Source organism: Corvus moneduloides, chromosome 6 (assembly GCF_009650955.1).
Source record: "Corvus moneduloides isolate bCorMon1 chromosome 6, bCorMon1.pri, whole genome shotgun sequence".
Taxonomy (NCBI): Eukaryota; Metazoa; Chordata; class Aves; order Passeriformes; family Corvidae; genus Corvus; species Corvus moneduloides.
In genome coordinates this window covers 27421718-27443007 of record NC_045481.1, presented here as the reverse complement: position 1 = coordinate 27443007, position 21290 = coordinate 27421718, and the positions used below count along the sequence as shown (strand labels likewise).

Here is a 21290-nt window from a genome sequence, read left to right as displayed (position 1 = left end):
CACCGGCTGGAGCCCGCGGGTCACGGGCGGCAGGGAGCGTGACGGGGGGGAACCTTGTGCACATGTTAAAACAGCGCTTCTGATCTGACCTCTTTATGGAGGGGGCTGAATACAAAGTTTGGAACAGAATTAAACAAAGTGTTTCTACAGCTCTACTTACCGATGCCCTGATAGCTAGCAGGAAGCGGGCTTCGGTTTCTTAGTTTGATGGGAAATGAAAGCTCTTTTTGTCTTCTGGTGGGGAAATGTTACATGCGTGTGGTAAGAGCAGTATGCTGGATAGTTTATGCACGAAAAAGAAAATCTGAATATAGCTTGTTATTTCTTTTGTTCATTACTTAGTTTGTGTTTCAGGTTGCTGAGGTCAGTCTTACCAAGTTGGAGCATTTCTCTTCAGTGATACTGCATTGGAGCAGAGAGAACACAAAACGCAGTTAAAAGGGATCTGGATAGCTAGTGATCCAAATCATTCGGGAAAAAGAAGTGCATAGTTTCGAAATGAGATCCCACTGCTAATGGCAAAAGTTAAAAGTATTGCAAGTGGTTCTTTTATTATCTTGCAGGTTTTTGGCTACATACCCTGATACTCCTTGAACAGCTCCAAAACTGGAAGAGTTGTGTCTTTCTCCCATATGTGAATTCTAACAGAGAAAAGTTTTGAACAATACTGCCTTCACTGAAGTCAGGATAGAATGATGCAGAATTCAGTATCTCTCTCCAAATTCATTTTATGTCCAAAGATTTTATTTTTACAACTGTGTTTAAAAATAAAAAAACTAATATATAGTAGTGTGAGTAAGAAGCTGAATTTTAGTACCTGGACTCAATAATAGAGTAAGATTACCAATGATCCCCCACTGAACAGCAAGGGCCAATATGTACTTCTGAATAGTCAGTGTTACACATAGGAATATATTTGGGTTCTGTTTGTCATTTTAAAAGAAGATTCTCAATGCGTGTTCAATAAGGTTACTCTTCTCAAAGCAAACCTTCATGGAAGAACAGGAAATTGCACTAGGTGGTTAGTGTATGAAGTAGCTAATTTTTGCTAGCTGTAGGGTATTGTAAAATACAAGATGTTTTTATTTAAACTCTGCAAATTTTATTTAAAATACCTTCTGTTCGTTTACTTGAAAGCTATATCCCCAGACTCATTGAGAAGAGTTTAATGAAGTAGAAATCCATTTAAAACGAGAGGGTTTTCCATATATATTTGTGATATAAATTGATTGTTAAGGAAAATGAATTTTGCTACAGTCTGAGCAAATTATAATAAGCACATTATAGAGGGATATTAATATATAAGGATATTGATTGTTACTTGGTACTGTGCCATTATTTATACCAGGATATGATGGAGAACATTTATTCATGCGCAAGTTTCAATACAAATGCCTGTGAAACATTGCATAGAAAAATTAGTATGACATCATTGTTTGTGGATTCTTGGTGGAATTATATTGTATTTTCCTTAGGAAGCCAAATAATTCTGTTGCACCTTGAATTTCTTCAATCTTACTGGCCTATTGTTAGATTAAGGGCCTCTCTTTTTATGCCAAAGAATGATAGTAAATTTGTTGGATAAATTTTAGGTATGGATTTGGATTTGACTGTGGGTTTTATATAGAAAAAACCACCTCCTGACATCTGAAGAATATAATCATGCATAAAATATATTGGTATTTCTATCAAGTACTATATAAAGCCATTCTTGTGTATGTTTTGGAATTGACAGGTGTCCCAGAGTATTTCCTGTATCTTCTCTGCTTGTTGTCACTGGATCTGAAAGTAGGTAGACATTTCTGGTTATTTTCAGATAATTTCTCTTTCAGAGGGGCAGATGGCAGTGTCACAAATTGCAGCGGTGGGAATGGTTGTGTGTCTGAGTTCAGGAAGTGTTTGGGCAACGCTCTCAGGTGCATGGTGTGATTCTTGAGGTGTCCTGTGCAGGGCCAGGAGTTAGACTTGAAGATCCTGGTGGGTCCCTTCCAACTTAGCGTATACTGCGGTTCTGTGAATCTATGCATATTTGGAACAAATCCTTTTGTCAAGAGGTGGGTGGATGCTGGAAGCTCTGCCTGTGCAGGGACTTGGCTTTCTCCTTGTCTTTCAGTACCAAAATGATCTCAAGTGGTTGAATTCTTCTAGGCCTAGGGATGGTTTTGGGGGGTTTTTGTTGTTATTGCTATTAAGTTTGGTGTTGCATACCATTTGGTAGGGGCAGGAGTTGACTGGACCTTTGAAGGGACAAGATGTATCTGGGATGTTTTTCCTTTGTCTGTGGCGTCTGAAACATGATCGGTGGTCTTTCATGCAGCTCTCACATCGACAGAGTTGCCCTTACCTGTTTTGAAGAGAAACTATACAAAGCTTCAGTGGCACTTAGATAGCAAAGACACAAAATAGGTTTTTGGCAAGGCGTATATCTTGGTAGAACTACCTCTTTTGAGATATACGTACCTGAAAGGCGCCAGAGTGCCAAGCAAAGAATTAGATTTCAACACTTGCTTTCTCCATTGCCAAATTTGGACCTCTTCCCATGCATACAGATTTTAAAGAAACCAAAACAACCAAACCAAAAAAGTTCAATCACTTAGAATCATTTAGTAAAGAATAATGGGTGGGGGCCACAACTGGTGTGAAGGGTGAGACAGAACCAATGGATGTCTTTGTGCCAGCTGTTAAAGATTGCTGTAAAAAGACTCATCATCAGAGAATGTCCTGGAAAGTGGAATTTGCAACAATGAATTGCAAATTTCCATCACAAGGTAAAGATATTTCCCCAAAATAATTTGTAAACTGGGATTGATGTTCAAGTAAAACACAATTTTAATTTGGCCATGTTGAAACAACAGGTCAATCCCTCAAAGAAATCAAAAAAGATATTGCATATCTTCAGTCCAAGATGTTTAACCTGTCACTGGACAACTCAGAATGTTAGTGGGATTTGTTTTTGAAGTGATCGTACATCTTGAACTGAGTCAAGCCCTTCGCTTTCTGTTGGAGGATGATCTCTTTTTCTTCTCTTTTTCTCCCAGTTTACTTATTTTGTTTCTCTTTTTGAGCTACTTGCCTTATCACAAATAGCACAAATTGGTTCTCTGGTTCTTGTATTTGGTGATTATTTTTTGTAGCCTATTTCTCAGTCTAGTTCAAGACCCAGTTTAGTTTACTGCAGCCTCAGAAATGTTAGCTGAAATGCTGATTAACTGGAAGAGACAAGGTACTGCTCAACAGTGGTGTGGGTGCAGAGAGGATTAGCTGGTGGCGTTAGAACAAGTTTACAGTCTAAGACACGTTATGATGACTGTGTTTAGTACCCACTTATTCAAAGTACTGTCCAGAGGTCAGGGGTATGTCTGCCTCCCAACCATCATCCTCCTTCCTCCAGAGGTATTTAAATAAGAAAAGCAAAGAGGGCATGAAGAATTTCCCTAGTAGAAGTCAGACAGCAAAAATGAGCAGTCCTGTCAGTCAAAGACCACAATTATTGCACAATGCTTGTGCAGAGCTACCAGAAACACCTCTTCCAGAGAAGACGTAGAGTGAAGACTATCATCCACTTTGCCTTCCAAACTGCCCCTCAGGTCTGTTTAGCATTTGAAAGAACTATTGTAGACTTCTGGGGTAAGATGATTGAGAGGAAAATGGTACTGTGGTTTTTATCTTTGTGCTTTGCACCATACCTCTGAGGTAGGTCATGGCTTCTTCAGCTCCACTTCTGTAGCATCAGAGTTGGTCCACCTCTTCAGCTCTTCCAGCAGAGCCAATTTATAGAGTCCCCACAAATGTCAGAATTTTTAGCAGTGAAGGCTGGTATTCCTGTTGTGGAAGTACAGGTCTGTGATTTGAGCAGTTGATTTTATCTGTGTTTAAAGAAAGCAACAAAAATTTAATACACTGTTAAAAATAGATTAGGGTTTTGTTTAGTCCTTCATACAAGTACAAAACAGACACTGAAATGTGTTATAGCAATCAAAAGTTAATTACATTTCTGAAAAACCCCAGATTTAGTGTGAAAGCTGTGTCAGATACAATTACTGTTTTTTATTGTGAGAAGCAGAAATTTGGCTCTATTAGAGGAAAAAAAAGTAGCCAGATAAAAGACACACGATCTGCTTGCTTACTGCAATTGCCTAAAGGAAGTAAGAACACTATTAGTCAGTTTCTTGTTGGGTGCTGGGCATGTTCATTTGCCTGTGACGTTTAGCTACTCTATTTTTTCCTGCTTGGGTGTCTCCTGAACCAGATCTTTGTCTGTATGATTGACAGGCATTAATGTTAAAAGGACTGCTGTATCATGCTCCAGTGGAATCAACAGGGCAGTGGGAGTGGCCTACCTGCCGCATGTACCAGGGGGACTCACCGTAACACGGTGGACTGGTTAGAAGCAATATGTTTATTTTTTTTTCACGGGATTGAGCTAATCCCATATGCCCACATGCTCTTTCTTGTGCAGAGCCAACTCTGAGTTTCAATACCACAGTCTTAATTCTGGAATTCAGAGGCAGGCTGTACAGAGTCATGAAGCTGACTCCATGAGGAGTCCCTCAAAGGTCAGCAGTTTTCTGCTTTACCATTAGGAATGGTATTGCCAGATCCAGGTTGATCCCTGCAGGTGTATCCAAATATACTTGCTTCCCTGGTCTCCTGAGTTTGGGATCTGGGTTCCACAGAGCAGGAGCACATGAAAACAACTTGGGTGTAGGACAGTACTGACTCAGTGTTGAGAGAAGAAGCACCGAGCACCAAGCTAAAAAAGGATAACCTTATGGTCAGAGGGCCTGGAGCAAACGGGGCAGGAGTAACAGAGCTCAATGACAGTCAGCAGCTGTACAGGCTGTTTGCCATCCCTGAGCAAGCTCGGTAGGGCCACCCTTGACCCAAAGTCAGCTTCAGCCTGTGCTCTATGTGGAGCTGCTGACCATCCATGAGTTCAGAGCCTGGTGCTGCTCTGGCAGGTGGGGGTCTGGTTTGCTTCAAGCCCCTGAGCTAACCCATGCCTGGCTGATGTAGATGGGTATTGCAAACTGGGTTCCTCCTGATGGAGCAGGTATTTAGAACAGGAACAATGGAGCACAGCTCCTACATTCTTTATTTTCCTACCATCAGGGTTGGTCTGCTGCATCCAAGGTGGATACTCCTCTACCCCGCCATGTAAAAGAATTAAAGTCTGTTTTCCTCCCCAAGTACTGCTGCATCACTGCTCTCTTCACCTTATAAACACTTTTGCAATAGCAATTAGTACTACAGAATGTGGATGTATTACTTAATCCCATTTTTTCTCATCTTCAGTGAGAAATTTTGATAATATGACGAGGATGTTGCTATAGACAAAAATGCATCAATATATTCTCGGAGCTGAAACTTGAGCTTCCATGTTTTCAATAGATGCCATGTGTAACATCAGAGTATTGGCATAAAGCCTCATGTTATTAAAAATGGACGTGAAATGAGATGTGGCTTTTTCTGTTCCTTTCACAAACAGTGAGATAAATGAGAGTCATTTATTATTCTCTCTGTACCTGGAGGACTCCTTGCCTCCAGTTACTGTTGAGTATGCAGGCATAATAAGGCTGCATGTCATTTTTTTGCATTTATATGGATGACTTTCAAAGTAAAACTCACCACATCTTCAGGCCAAAAGCTTTCTCCTTGAGTCACAGCTCCTATCATTTTTTCCCCTCAGGCATACTGATCCTTAGCTAGTCAGGGAAGCATGCACACAAATGATAGGTCATTAGGAAATTCTCTGAATGGCAAATCTCTGAAGTCATCCCAAGTGCTATTTGCCATGCATCATGATAAAACTTGTGAGTTTTCGGAGGCCCTAATTATATGCTTGGTCTGCCATTTATCGGTTGTTGGAGCTGTTGTTTCCAGAACACAGCAACCTCTTCCGCAGCATAGTTCAACAAGATTGCCAGAGCACAGTGAGCCAAGCACGGCTGACAGATTTTGGCATTTTATTCCCTTTGATGAAAGAATATTGCATTACAGCACAAATTGGTACCTTACTTTGCCATAGTACAGCATCATATACTGGTACAGCGATGTTGATCTATAGGCTTTTTGGGAACTCATTTCCCTTAGAACAAATGGCAACTGTAAGACTTTCATTTACCATCAGCCTTTGGTTTTTGATGGTTTGTTTCAGTAATACAGTAGTTTTTATTTATATATATAATCCTTTCATTATTTTAACCCACATAGAAGGTCATCTTGGGGGGGGGGGAAAGCAAATATTTAATACAGTGAGCTAAATAATAAAAGATTGTAAATTCTAATGAATATTCATGGAGTCAAATAAGATAATAAACATGTCAAGAAATGATGTGGCTTCCTGCTACGACTTCCAGTGTAGATTAACATGTTTCAAAGAGCAGTGTCAAAAATTGTTTTTTAGTTTTTAATTTTCACACTTTCTCAAAGCACCAATTTTTAAAATGCATGTTTCTGAACTCATTTAGGATGATACTACTAATGTATTATTAGATACATCAGAAACATTGCAATGATAGGATTTTTCACATATTTTTTGATTGGTTTATGGTTTTTTTAAGCTGCCAAAAGTCACAGTTTTTCTTTTACAAAAGATGCTAAATTGCTGCTACAGAGTGGAAGCAAAACATTTTATCTCCAATATTTTATGTTATAAAAGAATAGAAAAATAGTATTTGGTATAACTTTTTCTCAAAGAGCTTTTTATTTCATAGATAATTCTTGGAACTGCTGGAGGCTTATATTTTTATGATTAACAGAATAAAGCAATTACTCCATAACTTGGGATGTTTTAATATCAATTACAGATGTTTAATCTTTCCTTGGATACTCTGTTGCCCATAGGACAAAAAATAATCATGTCTTCATGGTATCAGTCCCAGTGAGGACCACATCCAGATTAAAAAATCCTTCATTTTGGTGCCCATAAATAAATTCCAGCACAAATATGACAAATTTTAGCTCCTGTTGCAGAAAACACAGATCTAACTAATGTACTCTGAAGCTTGGAGAATGACTCAGCTTAGTTGCAGGTGAACCTCTAAGCTACATTTGTACTAAGAATCAATACCAAGAAATATTCTTGGCCATTGCAGCTCATCTTTACTCCTTGGCATAGTTTTGTCCAGGGCTTGCTCACTAAGAAAAAAATTCTGTTGCTGGTTCAGCAGCTAAGAACCAGTTAAGAACCTCTGGCTCAGTGTAAAACCTTGAAGAGTTACTTATATTCACAGCTGAGGATTAACCAGAGGATTGTGTTCCAAGGATCAGTGCTCCAGCTTCACAGTGATAGAGCGCCCCGCAGTTCTACATGACAGTGCTTCATACAGGGTGCACTGACACAAGAAGTGTTCTTTGATCACAATTATTTTCAGCTGAGATTGGTCCTTGCACACCAACCTCTGGAGCAGGTTGCTATAATTGTGTAATGTTGTCACAATTGTGTAAGTGGTCCATACACACCCAAAGTTTATTGGTGCCTTCTGAAAAACCTTGCACTGCTACTGCAGGGATTTATGAGACAAGTATTGAATCGCTACGGAGCAAAACTGAACTGGTTTAGAACATTAACCAGATTTTAAAAATAATACGAAACACAAAACCCAGTAAAAATTGGTGTAATGTTTCAATCAGCATCGTTGATCAAGTAAGATTAATTTGCTACATAAAACTTGTTTAGGCTCAGTGTTCTGATGTTAACAAAAATGCTTCCTGTAAAACAAGCTTGTTACTGAGAAAAATGAATGAAGAGCAGAATTAAAATAATTTCAGAAACTGAAACTATGAATGTCATTGTGACTCAGATCCATAGTGTCAAATTGTTTACTGAAGCTTTTAGGACAGTCAGCATCTTTTTTATTCCATATTTGTACAATGTCTAAAGCAACAGGACTCTTTTTGCCCCTAAGACTCTTAAAATTGCAATTTATTTCCATTACTGAAAAAAAAAAAGATAGGAAAGAAGAAAAGAAAGAAAATACCAGTCTTCCTTCAACGTTTGTAAAATATATGGCAGAGATTAGGAATAGTTTCAAAACCTTTGTTTTTATCTTCAGGTATGGAAATACTGTTAATTTGTGTTAATTCCATTCATGCAAGGAATACCTATATATGTAAAGTACCTAAGAAAAATTATGTGGCTTTGTTACAGAAGATCATATTCAACAAAATAAATCCTTTAATTTTCTGCACCACTTCCTTAAGGTTGGAAAAATTGCTGTAATATAAGCTGCATTTTCACTGTGATGTTGCTGTTACTATAGAAAGCAGTATTAACCTGAAGAACTTGATGACTGACTTCAGAAGAGTCTAGTGACAATCTAAATAAGGTTTTCATCTCTTCTTGACTGTGAAGGACTGCACTGTTTAAAATTCCACAGGAAAGCAATATACAAACTAAATCGCTCTCAATTCTTCGAGACCTTCTTCCTCATTTAGTGAAACTGAATGAAAGCAAACAATTTATTTTTCAGTTTAAGGTTTGGCAAAGCTTTCACACTGGATGAAGCTACTTATGTGGGCTTATATTTATTGGAAATACTAATACACATGATAAAGAAAAATTAATAAATTGTTACTGTTTCTTGTGTGTTTTCTTTGTGCTTGTTAAACGTGTTGCATTTTCAAGTACTGCCATATATAATAAACAGAAATTTCTCCTTAAACAAGGTAATATTCTATATGAAAACTCATGTAAACCAGCCTTGTTTTGAATGGATATTTGAAATCAGAATCTGTTAAAATCCCTTGAGCCAAATTTACTTTGCAACAAGTGGGCATAACTGCCTCCATATCAGTGATGTTGACCTTGATGTCTAAGCCTAGCAGGAAAAAGACTTTGGAAGAGAAATTCCAGTGAATGACAGAGAGGTAATATCGAACACAGAAGGATTTCCCTCATATATGCCTGCAGTTACCCCCAGGTATGCCACTGTGCCCCTGAGTACAAGCTCTGCCAAGCTGATGCTGGTCTGTGTAAGAGCAGATCTGTGACTCAGCATTAAATAAAGCAACCTGGAAGTTGCTTTAACTTCCACGAGGAGCATAGCAAAGATAAAACAAAGAACTCACACTGGTAGGCATTTTGTCTTGGATTATTTTGCAGCCTGATATAGTTTGTCAGCCCCACAGAAGAATGCTGTTTTGGCAAGAGCACGAGAGCAGCTCTAGCATGGTCTCAGAGCTGCCAAAGGGAAGAAGTGGCAGCTGTCCTGAGACACAGTGCAAGGGCTGAGCCAAGAGGTAATGCTAAGAGCTCGAGGCTCATTAGCCAGGGCAGAGCCCAAGACCAAGTAATTATCACCACGTGACAAAAAAAGATAAAAAGCATCATTTTTAACCTTATTTATCTTACAGGTGTGGGCTGGCCAACCAGCCGGGGGAAAAACCCCAGAATCTGAGAGTCCTATGCCACACATGCTCATCCTAGTATGCAGTGGTATATACCTCTGTGGCCAAAGATTGCAGGCCTGGTCATGAAGCTAAAATGACTCCTTGGTTGTGAAGAATCTTTCTTTTGCCATTCTTTAATATAATTTCTAGTTCAAATTGTGACTGAAATAAATGGCTTATATGAGAAAGAGTTTGCAGTTACTGTATTATTAATGTGGTACTGTGCAGACACCCAGAAACGAGAATGGATACTCTTTTTCTTTTTTTCTTTTTTTTTTTTCTTTTTTTAGCTACTTACATCCTACTGCACACAAACCAACCTAATTATCTACCAAATCATTTTTCAAATGTTATTTTATTTTTAAATTGTGGAGTTATTTTGGCAAGAAATCTTTCCTAGCTATACCTGGATACCCTTAATTGATTTTGGGTAGAGAAAGAATGTATTTAAACATAAGACAATCTAATTTCAGACAAAAATCAGTTCTATTTTTATCCTGTTATTGTTCAGGCTGAATAGTAATTTAGAGTCTATGAAACATTTTCCTACATTTACTTAGAGAATACGTTATCAATTTGCATTAAAATTAAATATTGTGCCTTTCATTTTGTTAAACTTTTGAAAAGTCCAAAGTGGAATTTTCTGAAAGATGCTGAGATTTCCTGTAGTTTCCATCAAGACTCACGTCTGGCAGTAAAAATTTTGTTAATTTTTGGTTGCATTTTCCTAGACTCATATTTTACCACTGTATGTGGACTGCAATAATACATCAGGCAAACAACATAGAACAATATTCTCAAGTGTTAAAATTTAAATAGGAAGCCAAGAGCTATTGTGAGAAGTGTACAATCCATAAAACTGTCTTCACAATTAGTAGAGATAGAAACACTACTCAGTCAAACTGCAGTGTATTCCACTAAAATCAAGGCATTTTGGAAAAGTCTGCTATATTGGCGAGCAAATTGATTCCCTTTCTAATGGCCAAATACTACTTTTCATACTCATGTTCAATACAACCTACTGCCATGTTAGCTACCCTACTAACAGGGTAGTTAACAAACCAGTGCTAAAAGAAATTATTAAAATTAAAACTATTGAGGATTGTTAGCTCCATTTTAGTTTGTGCTAGATCAGCTTTACAAAACCTCACACAAATATTTGAGTATTATTCTCATCAGTGTTGGAGCTATTCTCAAAATGAAAAAGTGTATCATACATTTTCGCCATGCTCCTTTCTTTGGAAAGACTTTGAAGGGAAGCATATCTCAAGTGTGAGCCTACCCGTGATCCCGCAGTACCGATTCCGTTGACGTGACATGCACAGTACTTTGCACTTTAACACTGCCTCCAACTGCTCAAGGTAGAAAAACAATTATGCAAATTTCCTGCAATGCAAAAAGTAACATAGTTTCCAGAGGCAGTGAAAAAAAGCCCTGGAGGCACATCTATGTAACAGTTTCAAAACAAAGTGGCTTGTTAGTTTTCCGTATTCTTTTCCGGTTTGGTTTGACAGTATGGCAAATTATTGGGAAATGATTTGACCTCTTCAGGTGTCTGTGTTAGTTATGCAAAATACGCTCATGTGGGTACATCAAAAATGTAGGTTGAATGAGAATCACTTCAAGGATAGGGAAAAAAAAATTAGCATTGTAATTTATGTGTTGTAGCTGAGCACTGGAATATGCCTTTGGAAATGGTGGGGTTTAGTAAAATGCTTGATTAGAGACTTTAATACAATTTAAAAAGCAACATTTGAAATGATGAAAATTCTGCTGTGGAAGAGAGGAAATGTTTATCATAATAAGACTTTAAACTGATGTAAAATCCTCTGATCCATTACATATTACAACAGATACCAACAAAAGACACTGTCTACACAGTATTTTATATTTGCAAACTAATGGCCTGAAAGTGCTAAGTTCTGAATTATTTCTATAATACCACTTAGCTGAATAGGGACTATTCATGGAATTGTAAGAGCAAATCATATCAAACCAAACTAATTTCCTTCTACAACGTGGTTACAAGGCTTGTAGGTGGGAGAGAAGCAGTAGATGATGTGTGTCTTAAAGCTTTAAGCGAATCCCACATGATATAAGGAACAGAAAAGGGTTTTTGTGAACTTTTACTGAGTGAGGGTAAACTGGATGGATAATCAAAACTATCACCAGACCAATGATCAGTGCCAAACAATAGGACAAGAGGCAATGGGTAGAAACTGATGCACAGGAAGTTCCACCTGAATATGAGGAAAAACAACTTTATTGTGCACGTGACCGAGCACTGGAACAGATTGCCAAGAGACCGCCCTCACTGGAAATATTTAAGAACCATCTGGGTGCAATCTTGTGCCATGTGCTCTAGGATGACCCTGCTTGAGCAGGGAGACCGGACCAGATAATCCACAGTGGGGGCCTTCCAACTTGACTAATTCTGTGATTCTGTGCTTTAGTATTATAAAAAAACCCCAGCCAACCAAAAAATCCAAATCAAAATAAGCAAAAAAACCACCAAATAGGTGCCATGTGTCTCGGCTACAGGTCTCTTTGTTCTTTTACCTAATGATCTAAAGGAGGAAATGGGATATATTTATTGTATTTGTAGAGCACACCAACCAAGACCAAGCTCTTGCCCAACCATTTTGCGGGCCAAGGTGAGAATTCAGAAGGCACCGACGAGCCGAAGGAGCACTGCAGAGAGCGCCGGAACGAGCCTCTGCGGGGACAATTACAGCACTACGAGGAATGAGCCCGAAGCGGTTTGCAATGCGTGTGGTGACCCGGTGGCGATCCCTTGGCCCCGGTATCCTTACAAATGGCAAGGATCTGCTTTCCGTGCTGCTGCTGCCCGCTGCCACCGCTCGACGCTCTCGGCGGGAGGGCGCAGGTCGTTTCCCGCAGCTCCGGAGCCGCGGCACCGCTCAGCGCCACACCCTCAGCTCCGGCAAGCAGCGCGCTGTCCCCCGGGCTGCCGGCCCGACCCAGCGCCAGCCCCGCCGGCAGGGCAGCGGGCGGAGTGCGGCGCGGCGCAGCGCGGGGGGCGGGCCGAGGCGCGGCCGCACGGCGCCATCTCAGCGCGCCCGGGGCGGCCGCGGGCATGGGAGGTCCCGCCTGGCGCTGGGCGCTGCGCGCCGCCCGCCTCGTGCCCGGCGCCGGCGGCAGGAGGCCTCTGGCGGCGCGGCGGCCTGGCCCGGGCTGCGCGCCCGCCGCTTGCGCCGCTCCGTCCGCCGGCTCCGCGGTGAGTGAGCCGGGAGCTCCGCCGTGCGCCGCGGCCGCCGGGGCGGGCTGGGCTGTGCCTGTGCTTGCGGGGGCGGCAGGCGGGACGGTCTGTCCCTGCACGGGTGCCCCGAGGGGCTCTGTCCTGCGGCAGCCGCTTCAGCAGCAGCGTCCCTGCGGGAGGGGATGCGGTCGCTGCAGGCGTTGGCGGCGGGGGCCGGTCTGGGGCAGCGCCGGGCCGGCGAGGAAGATGGATGGGCTCTGCCGTCTTTTCATCCGGACCCGCGTGAAGTGCGTGGAAACAGCGCGCGGCGCTCAGTGCCCGTGGCGGTACAGTTGTGCCAGGCGGGAGCAGGTGGGAGCTGCCTGCGGGGATGCTTGGCTCGGCTGCTCCGTCCGTCCAGCCGTGGGGGCCCCTCGTGTGGCTTTTCTGCCGCAGGAGCAGCGGAGCGCGGCGCGCTCCATCGCACCCGCATGTGTGCGGTGCTTGTGGCACGGCTCAGGGCAGCGAGAGCCCTCGGACAGCTGCCTGCCGGCACTGCCTGCCCTCAGAACCTCGGGTTCTGCCCTTCGCTGTTGCTGTATTTGTTGTGCCTGAAACAGCTGTACCAAAAGGACCGCCAAGTCTAGCCTGTTTCTTAAAGCTTCGGACTTTTAGAGCAGTGTTTTGGTTTATTTCAACACAATTTTTTTTCCTTTTTTTCTTTAACTGTTAAGATCAATCATATTTAAGTGTTTGTCAAAAAACCATGTGAATCGCGTTATTTTTAAGTAGGCGTAGTCCCTGTCTGCCTGTGAAGCAGACTCCCTTTGGGAGAGCCCCTGTGCAGAATGGTTTTTTTAAACAAGTAGGGGGAATTTCTCAGTGTGCAGGTAGGTTCCTTCTTGTCAGCTTTTTCTGTGAAAACTGCAGGTTGGTGCATGTGCATTGACTTGCTTTTTGGTTTTGTTAGTCCTCAGGCTCTGGGGATGAGGCTCTGAGGGACAAACGTGCTCGGATCCTGTCACGAGGGCTGCCAAAGCAGAAGCCCATAGAAGGAGTTAAGCAGGTGGTGGTTGTGGCTTCTGGCAAAGGGGGAGTTGGAAAATCAACAACAGCAGGTAAGGTTTCTTTTTTAAAAAAAATAATTTCCTTTGCGCATTTTCTAGTACTTTGTATGGAATATTTAGGTGCTTGTGTCACCTTGTAATTGGGTTCCATAACACTGCCCTTCACCTCTGTCAAGTCCCATTGCAGCCATTGAGAATCTACTTGGGTACAGAAGTCATGACTTTAACTTAGGTGGGAATTAAGCAGACAGCTTTGAAATAATATCTTTGTAATAGTGCAGTGCTGTCCTGAGACATCAGGACATCTTAAGAAGTGATGTAGGCTTGAGGTCAAGGGGATCATATGCTAGTGCACTAACACTGTTCCTTGTTCCCTGGCTGCTTAGGTGTGCCTATACAGTTCCTTTCTTTGCTATGTCAGCATAGTTGTGTGCTCTGTAGAGGATACTAATATTTAGAAAGTTTCACGATCAGGACTCTGTTCAATTTTCTCAACTACTTGTATAGGTGTTTCATAAAGAAAAAGTGAAACTACTTACAAACCACACAAATTGATCAGAGCCTTGTGAAGCACCTTGAATTCTTCTCTCAAATTCACCATTAGGTTTTGAATTAATTTTTCTCTAACCGTGCTGTTCCTAGGTGGGAGAATGGGATAGTACATGGGTTACAGTACTGCAGAAATTTACTTGAACTTAGACAAGTGACAGAATGGAAGAATACTTGTCATGCCAACAAAGGTGATGGCCTTCGTACAGTGGTGGTGGATGAGGGAAGAGTGACTCATGTCATCAACCTAGACTTCTGCAATGCATTTGGCACTGTCCTGCATGACATTCTTGTCTCTGAACTGGAGAGACAGGGAGTTGATGGATGGACCACTTGGTGGATTAGGAATTGGCTGGATGGCTGCATTGTGTCCAGGTCTGGATCTCCTATCATAAGAAGGACCTGTCAGAGCAGGTCCAACAAGTACCACAAAGATGATCAGAGGCTGGAGCACCTCTCCTGTGAAGACAGGCTGAGAGAGTTGGGGTTGTTTACCCTGGAGAAGAGAAGGCTTCAGGGAGACTCTTAGAGCACCTTTGAGTACTTAAAGGGGGCTTATAAAAAGGAAGGAGCGTGACTTTTTATGTGGGCAGATAGGTCAAGTGTGAATAGTTCTAAATTAGAAGTGGAGAGATGTGGATTAGATACTAGGAAGAAATTCTATACTGTGAGGGTGGTGAGCCACTGGAACAGGTTGCCCAGACAAGGGGTGGTTGTCCCGTCCCCAGAAGTGTTCAAGGCCTGGTTGGATGGGGTTTGTGCGCAGCCTTGTCTAGTGGAAGGTGTCCCTGTCCATGGCAGGGGTTTGGAGCTGGGTCATCCTTAGGGTCCCTTCCAACCCGAAACATTCTATGATTCTATGACACTGAAAGTAAACTTTGAAAAGATCTCTGTAAAGTGTTAGAACTTTGTTTAGAGATCTCTTCCTTAGTGTCTAGACTGGAGAAGAGTTGAAGGATGTTCATTCTTTAGTTGAAGGATATCTGCTGTTCATCTCCATGTGTGGTGAATAACACATGGATATAGCTCTTAATGTATCATTTTGTGGTTTGTATTTCAGCCGTGCTTGAAACAGACTGATTGTCTAATAATTTCTAGTACAGGCTAACATATCTGTACTGAAAGTAACCGTGCTTAAAAAAAAGGAATTTTTTTTCTATTTATTTGCTGCCTGTCCTATACATAGGATATACATACCTGTACAAAGACATGCAAAACAATTAAAACATGCATTTCTTAACCATCAAAAGGTATATCATTATAATACATAGACTGGTTGTTGCAGGTTACCAAAAATACCAGATTCATCAATCAACAGTTTACAAAATGAACATAATTTGAAAAGTAAATTCAGATTATTCTCCTCATGTCTGCAAACAAATATCTGAATTTAAGTTCTTGTAACTGGCATCTGTGTGCAATTTCTACATAAAATATAACACATGTATAAATAATACTTAGGGCTATGAGTTCATTCCTATGCATTTAAAAATAAAAAATCAGTGTTCAACAAGCATTAAATAAGATATTGGAAATGTAAATGAACCATTTAAATGTATCTATGTTGGACAGCCTTTTAAAATGAATGTTTTCATTCATAATGTTGAGAAGGAAATCTATATTCTTGTATATTATAATGAGGATAAATTTCATGGTTCAGATGAGCAATTGAATTTCAGATAACTTGTATAAACAAAAGTATTGCTTGGCTTCCTTACTGAATTATGTACTTAAAATCATATTCTTCTTACTTGAGGTTTGTGGGGAACATGTTTGGTGACATTTCTGCTGATGCATTTTGAGAGCAGGAATTGAAAAGAAAGGAGACTAGTAAGCACTTGTAATTCCTAAAGCACCACAGAAAATATCGTCAGTCTTGGGTGTATGTCAGAAGGCCTGTCAGGGCTTTTTTTTTTGTTTTCTCCAGTACAGCTGTGTTTTAATTGCTCTGGATCTCCATTTCAGGAAAAGAGCTTCTGCATTCTGGTCAAGTTTGTCAGGGTCATTCCTTACCCTGTTGAATAACTCATTCTGTTTATTGCATATGGCTTTCATGTTGTATTCTCTGTTGTTTCCAGTGCTTTTTGGTCTTCTGAAATCAATGTAGTTAATGATTAGAAGAAATTATGTTACAGGAAAAATATTTTTCAATGCATATTTAAATACTTTGATAGTTTTTTGTTGTTGTTTCTATTTGTCTAATATGTTGGTTTGTGTGCCATGTTTCTTGTCCCTGTCCTGTCAAGTTTCTGTCTTTTTGTAGCATTCTTCTATATTTACCCCATCTGTTCAAAGTTTATTTGTTTTTTTTTTGTTTGTTTGTTTGTTTTTTTAAATTCTTGCTCATCTGTTCCCCTTTTGCACTACCCTAAAGATGAGAGTACTGAAGAAAATTGATCCTGGTGTGAAAAGAAGTCCAAGTGTGGTCTTGAAAGAGAGGAAATTTCCAATTTATTGGAAGTCTTACTGTTTTTAGCTGTGGAAGTGGAATAAAATTAAAGGCTGGTGTTCTTGCTCACATTTTGCTAATCCTGATGTCTGAGGAAAATACAGCAACTGACTACATGGACCTTCAGACATTTTTAGCAAAGGCTAACAGGCTGAGATTTTTCATTATTGTTCAGGGAAGCTGATACATTTCACCATGTGCTGACTATATCTCAGTCATATTAACTTCATTTAACTTTTTTTCCCTCTTGCCTACTTTTATTCCACGCGTAGGATGTACTATTATTGAAACATTTTTGATTTTGGGCCTTCTTTATATATTAAAATATTCTCATAAACTCTATTTCTAAATGCCACTTACATTGAGATGCAGGTATTGAAAGTTATCTTGCAAAGTTCATCTGAATTATCTATAGGTATTTTATTGATTATGTATATTAACCATGTCAGATACAGACACACTCAGCTGGCTCTGTACTTGTCTGATTTTGGACCAAGCAGTTTTATTTGTATTGTTAGCTCAGTGTTCTGAGAGTTCAACTGTGCTATTCCTAGGGTCAGTTTGGATTTGGAAGTTAGAAAGTTGGAAGTGACAAACTATAACAAACCTTCTTAGACTTGTACTGATTTCAAGAGGACTAGAGGCACAGAATCACAGAATAAGCTGAGTTCGAAGGGACCCACAAGGATCATCAAGTCCACAGGGATCATCAAGTCCACAAGGATCATCAAGTCCAACTCCTGGCCCTGCATGGGACATCCCAAGAGTCGTGCCCTGTGCCTGAGAGTGTTGTCCAAACGCTTCTTGAACTCTGTCAGGCTGGTGCTGTGACACCACTTCCCTGGGGAGCCTGTTCCAGTGCCCAACCACCCCTTGAGTGAACAACCTTTCCCTAATATCCTACCTAAGTCTCTCCTGACTCAGCTTCATGCCACTGAAGCTGTATCAGGGGAGGTTTAGTTTAGATGAGACCAACTCGAAGTTTAGGTTGGATCAGACAAACTCCGATCTCCCTGTGCATCATTCCTTATACTGGTTGGCAGGTTTAGCATGGGTGGAGAGACCTTAGTGACTTTCTTGGAGCCTGCTGTGAAGTTGTGTAGAATTGCTGGCATATATTGCCGTGATGTCCTGCACTCCTGGTTATGGGAATGTACTTAGGGCCAGTATGAATGTTCAGGAAGGGTCAGGTTAGGTCCTATTCTGCATGTTTATGCCCTCTTGGAACTGATAGTAATACAAAAACAAGGGAATGCAAGATTCAGCTGGGATTCAAAATGAAGTGTTCAGCTAGATATCCAGGTAAAAACCTTAGGTATACATGCTATGTTATTCCCACTGTCTCCTTTCTTTCCCTTCAGTAGTTAAATATCCCTTATTGAAGAAGCATTGTGGGTCATACTTTAAGTTTCACACATGAAAGCTGTTTAAGAAGAAGATAGATGTGTAAAGTGATTTTAAGAAAGTCTTTGTCTCCCTTCTTCAGACGTGAGCTGCAGTTGATTTTATTTTGTTTTCTTTTTTGTTTGTAATTGGTTTGCTTGTTTTTTTCTCCATATCTGTCATTTGTAGATTGGTCTCCAGGTTTCAGAGGATGAATTTTCCTCTGATTGATTGGGGAATAGTTAATTGAGCATCTGTATAAACAAAAAATGGAAGGGTAAAATCTGTGTTCTTTGTTAGCTTAGGAGGAAAGAGACTGTATGCCTCTTTGAGAAAGCTGTACAGTTGTCCTTGCTAACCTGCTGTTTTGTTTGAAGGAACTTAGCTTTCTTGGTGTTAAGTTCTTCAAGACAGGAATCTGGCTCACCAGCTTCTCAGAACTTTTGTACTCTTCCAGCTGAACAAGGCTGACTGCAGCTTACCTTTCTTGAAAGAGTGTGTGGACTGACATACAGCAACATGTAAAGGAAACAAAAGATTTTTTTGTTTCCAAGAAAGGGTTGTGAATGTTGGATTTTTTCCCTTGTTTTTTTCTTTTTTTTCTAAAACATGTAACTTCTTGGATTATAAACATTACTGTTTGTTTATACTGAAGTTTCTAGGAGATCTCCCAACGTAATTGAAGCTGGTGAGCCAATGAAGATACCATTTGCACATGCTATTTGTTTATGAGAGTTAAGTATTGATGGAAATGTAAAAGCTTTAAACAAATGGTCTTTTTAGTTGCTTTATCTCTTTTTGTCTGGTTTTTTTTTAGTTACAGATGCTTTCAGGCAGATGTGACTTTGTTTTCTGACATAAAAATAAGTGGAAAGCATGCATTGCACCTTCTTCCGGAAAACATCTCTGTTCAATATATCACAAGAAATCAAAAAAAGGGATGTGATCATCTTTTTGGTCACTTGTTTTAGCAGTTTATGTCAATACTTAACTAATTTCTAGTTTTAGGAACACTAGAGAGTGTGGTGAAGGTTACTGATGGTAGGGTTAGTTTTATAGTGTGGTATCCGCTTTCAAAAGTGGGTACTTCCAGAAGTTTTTCTTAATGTTATTCTTTGGCTAAATACTGAGACTGTATTTTTATTTTGCAGTGTCCTCTAGAAACTGAGAGTCTGCAAGTGTTTGCAGATTAGCTTGAGTTTGTTTGCTGGTTGAGAAACGTAGACTGAAATGTGGGTGCTGCTGCCACTTAGCTGCAAATGTAGAGATGCAAGAAGCTGAGAACTGAGATGATGATGCAGTTATTAAATAAGATGTATTTATATTTTGTCTTGTTAGCAGTGGTAGCATTCTCAATATTTAGGAATTAAATTTTCCTGCACTTAATATTTTTGTTTTTCCTCTTCTTCTTTTTTGCAGTAAATATAGCCCTCGCCCTTGCAGCAAATGATTCGGTAGGTGAACATTTAATTCTCAGCCTTAATGTGAAATGCATGTCATAAATAAAATGGTTACTGCTGAGGACAGTTGCATACATTTAATGTATTCAATTTTTTTTACTTAATTTTTAATTTGTTTTTGATGGGCTTTTGAGTTTCTGTCAGCTTGTTTATATTTTATCAGTACCATGAATAACTTAGTAGATCTCATCCTACTTCTGGGTTTGGCTCTGTCCTTTTCCTGGTGCGTCACTGAGTTGAACTGCAATTCTGCAAGTATGTGTAAATGTCATAGAGGTTGCTTCTGCAGGTTGGAGACACTTAATAAATAACTAAATTCTATCACCTCAGAACACTGACTTGAAAAAAATAGGAGTTAGTGATGAATAGGATCCAAAACATTTTTTTTTTTTATAGCTCCACAGATTTACTGTTTCTAGAGAAATTATGTGCAAAAATACTTCATAAACAGCTAAGGAAAAAACCCCAAAAACTATGTATTTTCCCTAAAGCTTGGAAATACAGTTTTTTTGAGTGATTTCCCATCTTGGTATTATTCAAACTGTTACCTGGACTGTAAGTAGAGAGTAGGAACTATTCAAGAGTAAAAACCACAGGTGTTTGCTGTGTCCACCTGCTGCTGTAGACTGGGAGTCGTTCCATTGTGCACGTTTATTGCCACAAAGGTAAACTCAGAAGCAAGCCTCCTTTGCAGCGGCAGGGTGTATAATGTAGGCTTTGTACTCATAAAACATTAAATACAAAGTATCCTCAAGTACTTTAATTAGGCAAATGTAGAATCTTTTTCTTGTTGTAAAAGACAAGTAGAACAAAACATGACAGGTAGAAGGAGCGAGGACTGCATGCAATCTGCGAGCTTCCTGTAGGAATTTTGTAAAAAATTTAAAACAATTTTCCATATACTCAGTCACACTTAATAGGAAGAGTGTTTAGAACTGTTATATGAAATATGTACTGTTGGTGATGGCATCTGATCTTGTTATTTCACAGTTTTTAATTCTGTGTTTTAAATAGGCTGTTGGAATAATTGAATCTCAGAGAAGAATCTGTCATTTTGAAAAGCAAAACTGCTTGAATGGTTCCTTCTAATTAACTTTAAAACATGGCATTTGCTCTAATACTTTTGCAAAACAAGTATCAGTCTGCAATGTGATCTGTGTTGTGGGATGGTCATTGAGTAGCTCCATGGAAACCATGTCAACCAATTGCACATAACTTTTCTGTACCAGCTTATGTGTTTTTAAGATGGTGTCTGATACTTCTCAAGCATGCAGTTTTAAAATATATTTAAATAATGCATTTCTTAGTAATTCTGACATACACAAGTTTTGAGATTATGTCCTTTGTTAGGAATTTTGATGTTACAATTATGTGTTGGTGTGTGAAGTTGGAGGCCAGCATCTGGTGGATGTTAATCAATGAAGAGCAGAGAAACTGATGAAATATCTGTGAATTGTGTGAACTGGTCGTCACAAGTTAGCAAGCTGTTACTATGGTGAAATTGTGCATTGATGTGGTTACAAGTTAGAAAGTATGAAATTAGGTGGATTAAATAAACAACTTTCTTGTTTGTTCATGCATTAATATATTTTTTCTTTTGTGGTTTGTTTTCCTTAAGATAATGATGGCATGCATCATGTTTATGTTTAACCTTTGGGCTTGAAGTTGCTGGTTTCTTCATTTGTGTACTCACATTTATTTCAGCTCACTAATTTTGTGAGTCAAGGTTTTGAAATGAGAATTTCTGTGACCTTATTCCAGGCAGGTACTGTCCAGTGCTGTGAATTCTA

The 21290-nt window shown here is 39.9% G+C and overlaps 1 protein-coding gene across 1 annotated transcript in view; it reads left to right on the top strand.

Moving 5' to 3' along the window:
• The first annotated feature begins 12490 nt into the window (after positions 1-12490).
• Positions 12491-21290, top strand: part of NUBPL (nucleotide binding protein like) — an 87742-nt gene continuing 78942 nt past the window's right edge. Inside the window, exons 1-3 of the mRNA XM_032112195.1 lie at positions 12491-12631; positions 13563-13710; positions 19460-19494. Of these exons, the coding sequence (XP_031968086.1) occupies positions 12491-12631; positions 13563-13710; positions 19460-19494 (324 nt within the window). The remainder of the gene's footprint in view (positions 12632-13562; positions 13711-19459; positions 19495-21290) is intronic.